The sequence below is a fragment of the Medicago truncatula genome, chromosome 6 (genome assembly GCF_003473485.1).
Source record: "Medicago truncatula cultivar Jemalong A17 chromosome 6, MtrunA17r5.0-ANR, whole genome shotgun sequence".
NCBI lineage: Eukaryota > Viridiplantae > Streptophyta > Magnoliopsida > Fabales > Fabaceae > Medicago > Medicago truncatula.
The window spans coordinates 3,296,946-3,308,898 of NC_053047.1; the positions used below are offsets into that span (position 1 = coordinate 3,296,946).

The following is an 11,953-nucleotide window of genomic DNA, read 5'->3' on the forward strand; positions in this document are numbered from 1 at the left end:
GCTCCAACGCCACGTCGGTGAGGGGTTCATGAGAGAGTGCGACTGATAATAGGGTAAGAAGTGTGTTACCTGATCCAATGATAAGCATGTGTACATATAGTAGATAAATATGGTTTGACTATTAAGTCTTTACATGGACAGTTGTCCCTAAGGGACATGTGTGACCATCTGAGTTGTTCTTTAGCATAGGACGGTCAAGATGTGCTGGCCTGAACCATTATCTTGTGAGATTTAGGATTTTTCCATCGTATGGTGTCGTCTACTCTCGAATTCTAGATCGGACCTGAGCCGAGTCGGAATAGGCCTTAGCCTAGTCAGAAACAAGTAAATATAAGTAGTTAAGAAAATGCAAGAATTTTGGTTGATATGTGTCCAACATCATTGTTGCTAAAGGATAGAAGATGATACTTTCTACTTGCATTGGTGGCCATTAAACTAGTAGAGAATACGCCAAATTCTTTAGTTGTTGCTCAATTTCACCAATTTAGCTAATATGAGAAGTATATGATCAAGGTAAAAGTTGGTGGTAAAGAAGGCAATAGCGATAAATGTAAAATCTCGATGATCTCAAATAATTTTATGACCATTTGATACTATAATGTTTGTTATGAAGCGAGGTAAAACCCATGACTTTGGATGTAGCCCTAAATAGCAGCAACAATGTCTCCAAAACGATTATAGTTTTTTATGTGATAATTGTCAATTTTTTTATGGTATCATGGAGTACTTTAACAACTAAAACATTATCTTCTTTTACATCTAAAATGTACTCTAAATCTTTCAGGTAGGTGCAATTTAAACTATTTAAAATCCTATTTGGCAATTGAGCATATTTTAATATTGGAACATGCATTTTTTTATATATGGAGAAAACTTGAGTACAATTCCTTAGGTGCTTTTCGTATGGTTCTTAACTAAAAATACATATTTTTTGAATATAACAAACTTTGAGAAAATTATGAATTTGAGGAAATCATGGTGAATTTAGTTAGGAACGATACGAAAAGCACCTAACGAATTGTACCTAAAAAAGATAGAGCATCATTTGAGTCAGCAGAATCTCTGATGTGGCAGTGAAATGGCTTTTTCTTTTTATTTTTTTTATTTTTTGGATGCCACGTGTAAAAAAGATTTTACACATCATTTATAATTAAAAAAATAAAATTATAAAAAACGAAAACCTTTTTTTATAAAAAAAAATAATATTAATTTTCAAAATTTTAAAAATCGAAAAATTCAGATTTTTTTGTCAAAAACCAAAAAACATCAAAAAAACAATTAAATATTTTTTTTCAAAATTTTAAAAAATAGAAAAAGGTTCTGATTTTTTCGAAATTAAGAATATATTTAAAAATTCTGCTGTAAATTTTCAAAATAAAAAAAAATATCAATTTTATTTTAAATAAGTTTTATCTTTAATTTTTTCTACAAAAAATAAAAATTCTGGAAAATATTTAATTTATAAAAATCTGGATATAATTTTTTTTTTAAATTTTCAAAATTAATCTGAATTCTTTTCTATATATATAAAAAATGAAATTTAGATTTTCATTCAAATTAAAAAAAATTATATTCAGATTTTATAAAATAAAACAATCTTGAGAGTTTCTTAAAATTTGAATTCTGGAACAATATTTCATGATTTTATAAAAATTCTAGAATACAATTTTAAAAAAAAAAATCTGAAATTTTTCTAAATTATCAAAAAAAAATCAGAACTTTTTTTAATTTTGAAAAAAATCAGAATTTTTCCTATTTTTTTTTATTTCGAAAAAAATATAATAGTTTTTCTGATTTTTTTGTAAGAAATAAAATCTGATTTTTTTTCCGATTTTTTAAATTTTAAAAAAATATTTTTTTTTCTGATTTTGGAAATTACTTTTTAGATTTTAAATTATTTTTGTTTTTTTAAAAATTTGTATTGTTTTTTAATTTTTTTAATTATAAATGACATGTAAAATCTTTTTTACACGTGGTAGCCAAAAAAATAAAAAGAAGACTTCATGTCACTGCCACATCACAGATTCTACTGACTCAAATGGCTCAGGGGGCAATTCTAAAGAATTTTGATTTTACGATGATGGAATCTAATGTTTTTGTTTACAGGATGTAAAATCAAAAATGCTCTATATTACAAAGGTAAAACACTGTTAACCCAATATTTTTTTACACAACACAAAATGGTTGATGAGAGCAAAGTTTTTGTGTGGTGATGGATAAATAATGATGAAAAAAAACTGGAATGGCTCCATGATCCAGTCAAAGGGACAAAAAAGAGCCATAACCCACGTACCCTCGTTCGAATGTACCAATCCATAAACCCACACTACAAAATCTTACATTTTCATTATTTAATGTCAAAATTGGTTAAATCCAGCAATGTAGGATTATTATACTCAACATCACATATGACAGTTATTGATTAATTCATTCAGCAATGTAGGAAGTTTCATGCAAAAATTATCTGTCTAATTGTCGTCACAAATAAAGAAACCCTTGTTACAAATTAATAAAATTTGATTTTTTTTTTTTACTAATATGTCTAATTTATGCTAATGTTTTTTACTGAAAAATGAGAAAATGTAAAGGTATTTCTTTAAAAATTAATGCAATATAATTGGTTTCTACATCATAATTTTGTAGGCTAACATTATATATTCACCCGTATATAACGATATGCTCAACATACTTAAACATTTAGGCGTAATAAAAAAAGAATAGAATTAACTTATTTGAACACCATAATAGACATATGGCATGTGACATCATACGTGTTTATCTCCTTCACTTTTTTATTTCTTAATCTATTACAATTTACATGTATTTTAAAGATAAACTTAAAAGATGTAAAAAAAATCACTTCTGTACTCTAAGAAACCATTTAAATAATCCCTTTTTTTTACCATGCCATTGGTATAAAGGTTCTATTATCGTTTACTGATGACTAATCTATTCGATGAACTTACGAAACATATAAGATGAGTTTTTTCGTTTGAATTGAATTTTCTCTATACGCAATAGGTATCAATCAAACAAGGGAAAGACTTGGGAATAAATTTGCAAAAAAATTATACCAAAAATAACAAATAACATATGTATTAGTCATAACAACTAAATGTACAAAGAAAATAGTATACCACCCATTTAATGAATATGAACTAAAATAACATCAATACTAATTATTCCAAGAACACTTAGTTCTATAAAAGTTATAGGCTTAAATGTGTAATTGGTCCCTGCACTTTCGCAAGATTTTGGTATTGGTCCCTGCACTTTTTTTTGTTTGGCTTTAGTTCTTACACTTTGTAAAAATATTGCATTTAGTCCCTGCCGTTATTCAACTGTTAAAAAAAAAAGGAAGGATGGGTAACAGAATGACACGCGGCATACAATTATTGGGTCATGTGGTGTTTTCCGGAATTCATTAAATTAAATAAACAGACGTTTTTATTTGTTTTGATATAATTTTATTAATTAAGAAATTACCACCCAACTTCTTCTCCTTCATTACGTGAAAATAAAATAAAACCGGTAGCACTAACTTCATCTCCTTAATCATGTTTTGCTTCATCACCACCCAGACCATCTTATTCATCTCTTTACAAATTCAACAACCAAAAACACAAACAACAATGATAAGAAAATAAACCCAGAAATTCAACAACAATCAACATTCAAAATCCTTCAACAAACCAGTAGCACTAAACAACAACAAAACCTAAAATTTTCATAAGGTCTGGAAATCACGAAAGGGATTCGAAAAGTCAGAAATAATAAAAAGAAAAAGCTAAGCAAAATCAAATAACAGATTTGGATTTGGGGAATAAAGGAATTTGAATGAAAATTTCAAAGACCTATATCCTTGTATCATTAATTTTGTGTTATGCCTAAGGAGGGAGTGGGTGATGGAGGTGTGAGTGAACTTGTTGTGGAAGAAGAAGGTGAGTGGATAGTGGAATGGAAGAAGAAGGAGCGCTGAAGAATTTTTTTTCCAGAAATTAATTAATAATTGTTTTTGAAGAAAATTAATCAATTAATATTATTATATTAATTTATAACATTTCTAATTTTATAATTAAAAATACAAAAAATAGGTAACCATTTAATAATTCTGCAAAAACTTTTACAATGCCACGTGACCCAATAATTACATGCCATGTGGCACTCAGTTATCTTTCTTCTTTTTTTTAACAGTTGACTAACGGCAGGGACTAAATGCAATTTTTTTACAAAGTGTAAGGACTAAAATCAAACAAAAAAAAGTGCAGAGACCAATACCAAAATCTTATAAAAGTGCAGGAACCGAATACACATTTAAGCCAAAGTTATAATATGATGATTTAACCCTAATAAGTGGAGTCATTAAACAAAAAAAAGTATATTATGGGACATGTGGATTAGAATCTTCTAGTATGAATATAATTTTTTTTTTTTGTGACAATGCAAATTAAAAAGAAACAAAACGAACAAAAACAAAAGCAAGGAGAAGAAAGAAACAAAATAGCTAGCGCCTAATAAACAGATATCCTAATTCATCAGTCCCAAGAAGAGGGAGCAAGCCCTCTCGAGGAGTAGGATGAATGGACAAAACAATATCAGTCGACACTTCAAGTTTGGACATGAAATCTGCACACTGATTTCCTTCTCTAAGATAAATTTCTTGAACGTAGGAGGTCTTTAATGTCTTGAATAATAATAGCATAAACATGAAACTGAGATACTTCCTCCTTGATGAGATTCGCAGTGAGGAGAGAGTCTGAGTAGCACGCCAATTCTTCATAATTTAAGTTGATTGTCAGTTCAAGACCTTGGTGAAGGGCTGAAAGCTCGGCAAAGAGAATGTCTTGAGAATTGTTAATGAACCCCGAAAAACCAGAGATGTATTTGCCTGAATGGTTGCGGATAACACCTCCGAACCCTATGTGAATGGGGTCTCCCAAGCAGCTCCCATCTACGTTTAAAATGGTGCAAACATGGTTGTTGTTCCAACGGATAAGTCTAGCAGGGGCGGAAGTGCTAGAGGAATTCTGAAGGCAAGAAGAGCTTATGTTTTCTGCAGAATTGATAATATTGAGACTCCGACCGGTTATTGATAAAGTTTCGTTATTAAGACACATAAGGTAGTAGGAAGAATACAAATGATACATTATGGAAAACCTTGTGATATTCCAGATATTCTCTTTATTATGAAATAGAGCCTTAATTTATTGTATATAGGGGAATTGTTTTGTAATATTGACTTTTTTTTTTGTGGTAGCTGGGATTCGAATCCCAAATCTTGCATATATTATGCATTGTCCATATCAACTGAGTTAAATTCACGAAGACATTTTGTGATATTGACTTATTTAAAGAAAGAAGCATTAGTTTTGGTCGCAAAAAAAAACATTAGTATAAACAAAGTGTATTTAATATTTTATTATTCGAATACCGGCGAAAAGAAACTATTGTAAGAAAAGGTCCAACACTTCTTCTGCTCTTTAATACATGTCATTTTTAAACTTTTTACACATATCACGACAACTAATTAATTTTTTACTTTTGATTTAACTATTTATGTTTTTCCTATCTTAGCTCTAATAATTTATTATATTTTCTCTTCTATTTTTCATTCTAGAAAAAAATAACTAATAGTACTAATGATAAAATAATGAAAAATGATATTTATACAACTATTTTGTGATAATTTTCAGATAATTTATTTTTTATATTCATATTGTGTTTTTACTTTCTATATCTCTCTTTCTCTCTAGAAGAGAGAATAAATGATTGTCTCAAAAGTTTTAGTATAAAAAACGGATGGACATATATCATTCCTCTAAAACAATCATTATATTACATTGAACTTTTAAAACGATCAGGAAATAGAAACAAAATTTCTCCAAGTGCGACAAGTAAAAATGAATGGAGTACATTTTACTATCTTTATTTGTAGGTGTAATCAATCAATTGTAAGTTATTAATGAACTTCATCAAAGATTAATTATTCATGGGAACTTCGGTTTAATTTTTAAATAAGACAATTCTTGATTAAACTTTACTTACGTCTTGTTCAAACTCTTTACTTCCGTCTTGTTCAAACTTTGAATTATTAGATATTTTTTCTCAGATAATTGAAGGGTTAACAAAACATAAAGTTATTAGAAAATTGATTCTAGAAAATATTGTAAGTAGAATCTAGCCAGCCACCGGCACCGCTGCTCACGCGTGAATACCAGTCAATGACAACAATATTTCTCCTTACAAACAAGTCATTTTCAATTCCTCGGTTATCATGCACGCGCTGAAAATCGCGAGTGGTTATAGCATTGCCGGCCGCAATAGTTCTCAATTCCAAAGAAAAGAGGGTATAATCTTCAACGTAAATAAATATGATATTTTTTGCTATAATTGAATTACGGAGTATAATTGAATTTTCTCATGAAAAAAGCAATTACAAGTGTATGAGAAATCTTTATGAACATGCAATAGATGTAAGAACATGTATAAAGATGTAAATATTGTCATTCATAAGGAGAAGTCAATGTCTCAATTGTTTTGAAAAGGTTAATATTTGTTTTTGTGGTGGCTGAGGCATAAGGGTGCAGATGTTTCTCTTGAGTTGGTCGGAGCGTTCTTTGATTGTTTGGGTGTTGCTTAATTGTATTGTTCTATTTCTTTTTTATCAATGGATAATGGTTAATTATTTGTGTCTATGCACTCTTTGTTATTTTTTGACACACTTTATGCTGAGAAGATAGCTTTTCGTGATGTTTAATATATCTCATTTTAACTTCCTTAAAAAAAAATTGTCAATCAATTAAAATCCTATAATATAGTAGCAAAAGCTTCTTTTGAAGGTTAGAGGTTTTGTTTGAGTGATTTATAACTTTATTATGACATTAATAATTTGGATTAAAAAAAAAAAATTGAAGGTTAATTAGTTTATAAAGATTTCTGCTCTTATCTTGCTAAAGATATAACACGAAATGTTCCACCGACAGTATGAAAATACTATTCTAATGAACCTTAGATTTTTTTTAATAAAAAATCTTTATAACTTTTTTATTGGGTTAAATATGTTTTATTTGTCCCTATAAAATTGAGATTTTTTAAGTTTAATCCTCACTTAATTTTAATAATGTTTTTAGTCCCTATAGAAAATTTATGCACTCAGTATTAGTCCCTACTAAATCTAAATTTGTTTAATTATACTTAAAATTTTAAGATTTTGAAGGATTTTTTGTAAAAGTGTTAAGAACATTACTTAAATTTCACCTGCAAAAAATTATCTCAAAATTTTATTTCTACGTTCAGATTTTTGATAATTTTATCTTGAACTTTTGTCGTTTAAAAATATTCATATTTAATTCATTTTATGTTAAAAAATTCCAAATTTTAGTATACGAGCATTTTGTAATGTTCTAAACTTGTCTCAAAAAAATCGTTCAAAAATTTAAGAGTTTAAGGATAATTAGAGAAACTTTGTTTCAGTAGGGACTAAAACTACATGTAAAGTATTTTTGTAGGAACTAAAAAAGCTATTAAAATTAAATAATGACTAAACTTAAAAGTTTCAAATTTTATAGGACCAAAAACATATTCAACCTTTTATTTTATTTTATGTTATTGAACTTAATTTAACTCACCTAACCGTTTATCTATAAAGAAATAACATAAGAATAAAGAATATGTAACATAATATAACAACAATGACATAACATAACAACGTGGGTGGAAGTAACCGAGAGAGTTTCCATTGAAGTTTCGTTTGTTGAAGAGAGAGTGTGTGCGTGTGTGTTTATTGATCATATAGCATATTATTCAAACATTTTCTATAACTCATTCTCATCAAACCCAAATTTCATTCCTTTTATATTCTTTTCTAGTTCCTCTTTTGGTTTCTCTCAATAACACTAAACCACTTTAATCACAAATTAAATTCTTAGAATTCAATTATCGTTATTTTCTTTCTCTACCAATCTCTTGAGCTAGAAAGAAAGATAGTTTGTGGTTGGAATTGAATGGATGATTGATCTTCCATTCTACTTGACTTTGATATCAATTCAATCTTCCATTCCTTTCAAGAAGAAAAGATAACCCTTGTACTTGATTATTTGGAACAAATGAAAATCTTTTGAGAGGTACTTCTACATATACATTCTTTTGTCGTTTTTGGGTCATTGAGTTTTTGTACAATTTTCACTTGACATTTTGTTTTTGTTTGATCTTGAAAGCACTTTGAGTGGACAAGAATTTCTGACAAATTCTTTTTTATTTGTGGGGTGTTTTTGATTTCATAAATCAAATTCTCAAACTTGGTTTTTTCATTGTGAGATTCACTTTGTGTGTTGATCATTTTCATATTTGTGATTATGGGTTGTGTAAGTTCCAAGCAAAAGGGATATTGTCATTGCAACACCCCTTATTGCTCTGTCTCTAGAAGCTACACAATGCATGTACATCATCCACCTCAAAATAAAGGAGATAGTTATCATGTTGTAGCATTGACATCAACAACATTAGGTTCTTTGGAACTTGTATCTCATAGTCAAGGCAATGGTTTTGTTCCATATTCGACTTTGCTCAAAGCAAACAATACCTCAGAAAACGGATTCGAGGTTGGAAAAGGTTTCATGTTTTCCAATGGTAAGGTTAGTGAGAATTTCAAAGAAGAGGTTGAAAATGAGGTGAAGACATGGTCTAATATGATCGAGGAGAAGTTACCAAAATCTATTGCCAAGAATTCAATCACAACACCACCTTGTGAGGACATCATCAACACATGGGAACTAATGGAAGGACTTGAAGATACAAGTCCTTTTCAATCACCAAATCAATTAAGAAGTTTCTCTTTTGATGTTAATGTCAATGGCCATGTTGATCCTTCAAAGACTAGCTTCATGGAGAATGATGATGGTATTGATTTACACAAACCAAAGTTGGATCATATGATTATTGAGGACGGATCAAATGACTTAAATCTCAATGTTGAAGTTTTAAATTTTGATGATTGTAAAGTGGTGTCTTCATTTAAGAAGCCATTGCAAGAGAAGCAAGAGGCGATGGATGCTAAAAGATTCTTTTTTGAGGAAAAGAATATTAGTGATAATGTTGTGAATTTCAAGATTGCCCCTTATGAGAAGAAGGAAAAAGCAGTGTTGTATTTCACAAGTCTGCGTATGGTGAGAAAAACTTATGAGGATTGTTGCATAGTTAGGATGGTTTTGAAAGGATTAGGCATAAGGGTTGATGAGAGAGATGTGTCAATGCATTTAGGATTTAAGGAAGAGCTCAAAGAGTTACTTGGTGAAGGGAACTATGGTAAAGGTGGATTACCAAAAGTGTTTATTGGAAGGAAATACATTGGTGGAGTTGAGGAAATTCAGAAATTACATGATGATAAAAAGCTTGAGAAATTATTTGATTGTTGTGAAAGAGTTGACGACATTGAAGGAGGTGATGGTGGATGTGAGGCTTGTGGTGATATAAAGTTTGTTCCTTGTGAAAAATGTTATGGAAGTTGTAAAATCTACTATGAAGGTGATTATGAAGAAGATGATGATTATGAGGTTGGTGAGTGTGGATTTCAAAGGTGTCCTCATTGCAATGAAAATGGCCTAACAAGATGTTCCATGTGTTGTTTCTAGTTCCATATTTCATTTTAACATTTAACATAGCTACTTAGAACCAATGTTTGAGTTTTGTGTTCTACGTATTTTGTTTATAATTAGTTTTTTTTTTTTTTTTATTGTTGTTGTATAGTTAATTTTCTAGTTGGTTGATCATATAAAAGAGAAGATGAAGGATATAGAAGGGTGAGTGCATAGTGTATGATTAGTCCTTATGCACAATGAGTGCATAGTGTATGCTTTTATTTTCATTCATTCATGAAACAGAAGGCTTGTATTCAATTTCATTTCTTGCAAAATCAAATGGTTACATTACAACTTACAAGGGTATAGTCCCTAAAAACAACTTACAAGGGCATAAGGGAGAAAAGGACTAATATCATAGGCTCATGCACATAAACTCTAAGTGCTAGAAAAATCACTAATTTTGATTTCAAGCAAACCAACACATTATACTATTCTAAGGATTCAATTGAATGTTGAAAAGGACTTTTATAGATAAATAATGTTATGCTATGATTGTTGCATGGTGCCCAATTTGAGGCACCTACCTATGTGAAGTAACATATCAATTTTTGGAATATAGAAGTTAAAGTTGTATATGCTGTCATTTGGAAAAGGTTGTGCCACTAGAGATGAGAAGAAGCTAATGATACAAATGATTTGTGCCAAAGAAGCTAAAACTTTTTTGTGCACCTACTTACATAGCTCCCCTTTTAATCACGTTCATGTAAAAGATGAGGCCTACACAAAATGGGAACTATATTCTTTACTTCTATATTTTCCTTAAAATATTTAGATTCATTATGTGTCTACACCAACATAATGTGTTGTCGCGATTATAATAAAAATTACACTTTAGAGTTTCAATAAAATCACTGTATTACCACAACTTTAATAAAAACTATATTTTAGAGTTTCAACAAAATCACGAAATCACATTACTTCTGTCAAATTCTCTATCAATCATGTACTAAATTTTATAATTCAATCTTGTAATTCACTTTTTTTCTCTTGTTTCTACCTTACACACACATCTTATTTTCTCTTTGGCCTTAAAATACCAATGCTTAATTTCACATGAATATGCAATAATATAAGCTTTTTTTAATTACTAAAAGCATTCACGGAAACTTTGAGTCAGAATGTATCACAAGCTTGAAGATTCTCGTGGATGAAAAAATAGTTATAGTCAGCTTTATGTGAGAAAAGAAGTTATGCCTTCTTTTTCATGTTACTCTATAGAGAAAAAGCTTCTTGTAGCTATAGCTGTTAAATGATGTGTATGAGAAAGGAACCACCCACTACACGGCATTGTTAGTAAACAAATGGTGTGTCCATGATTGTCGTCAACCCAATAATAAAAGTTTGACATTATATTTTTAATCAGAGAAATATTAATCGGTATCTCTCTCCAAAAACGTTGGTTAAGAAATTAAATAAGTTATACGATCATTGCTTCAAAAGTAAAATATATTTTTTAACTTAAAACTTTTTCTTTTAACTTTTTTAATCAGTATCAGAGTAGCCGTGGTTAGCATGACCCTTTTAATTAATGGAGATCAATTTTTTAGAGATGGATGTAAAATTATCATTAATTCTACTTTGATTAGTGATAATTTTCTCATTCTCAAATTTATTTTTAAAATGTAAACAAATGGATTGCAATAGTAGAGAACTAAAAAGATAGGGGGATCCACACATCTCATCCATCAAGCCAGGCCATTAGACCAAATCCATGGATGCATGTCTAGCTATGTCCCACAAAGATATGCATTAAGGTCACTCATAATAAGAACTCTTCCTCTCGCTCAAAAGTGAACCCATTAAATTGTAATACTATGGGTTATGGGTTTGTTTGGTTTGCAAAACCGCAAGTATCGGACAGAACAATACAAGACAGAATAACACAACACAATGCAGAACAGTACATGTCAAATTTTAAGCATTGAACAATTTTTTTGTTTTATATGATTTTTGGAGGACGAAATGCTATTTTGGTATTTAAGACAACTTGTATGTGAGACAAAAAGTTGTGCTATGGTTTGGTGAGCGACAAAAATATCAGTTTTTGTCTTGTCTCTTGCCTCCAGTTTGTCCTGTATCTGAAACAGTTTTATAAATCAAACACTGGACAACTAAAGTTGTTCTATCATGTCCTTCATTTTTTAGCAAATCAAACGTACCCATATATAAAATGGATTTTGATCCTCGATATCATCTACATTGAAAAATATCTTTTGAATTCTAAAATTTCAAATAGCATTACTCTCTTTCAGGCAATTCCAGATTTTTATATACTAAATTGATTGATAACAACTATGATAAAAGATTTTCAATTT

At 29.5% G+C, this 11,953-nt stretch overlaps 1 protein-coding gene across 1 annotated transcript; it reads left to right on the forward strand.

Annotated features, from left to right (window-relative positions):
* The first annotated feature begins 7,706 nt into the window (after positions 1–7,706).
* LOC25495293 (uncharacterized protein At5g39865) lies at positions 7,707–9,929 on the forward strand. The gene has a single exon (XM_013595500.3). It carries the CDS (start codon positions 8,355–8,357, stop codon positions 9,627–9,629), a length of 1,275 nt encoding a protein of 424 aa, XP_013450954.2. The 5' UTR covers positions 7,707–8,354; the 3' UTR covers positions 9,630–9,929.
* Positions 9,930–11,953: the final 2,024 nt, after the last annotated feature.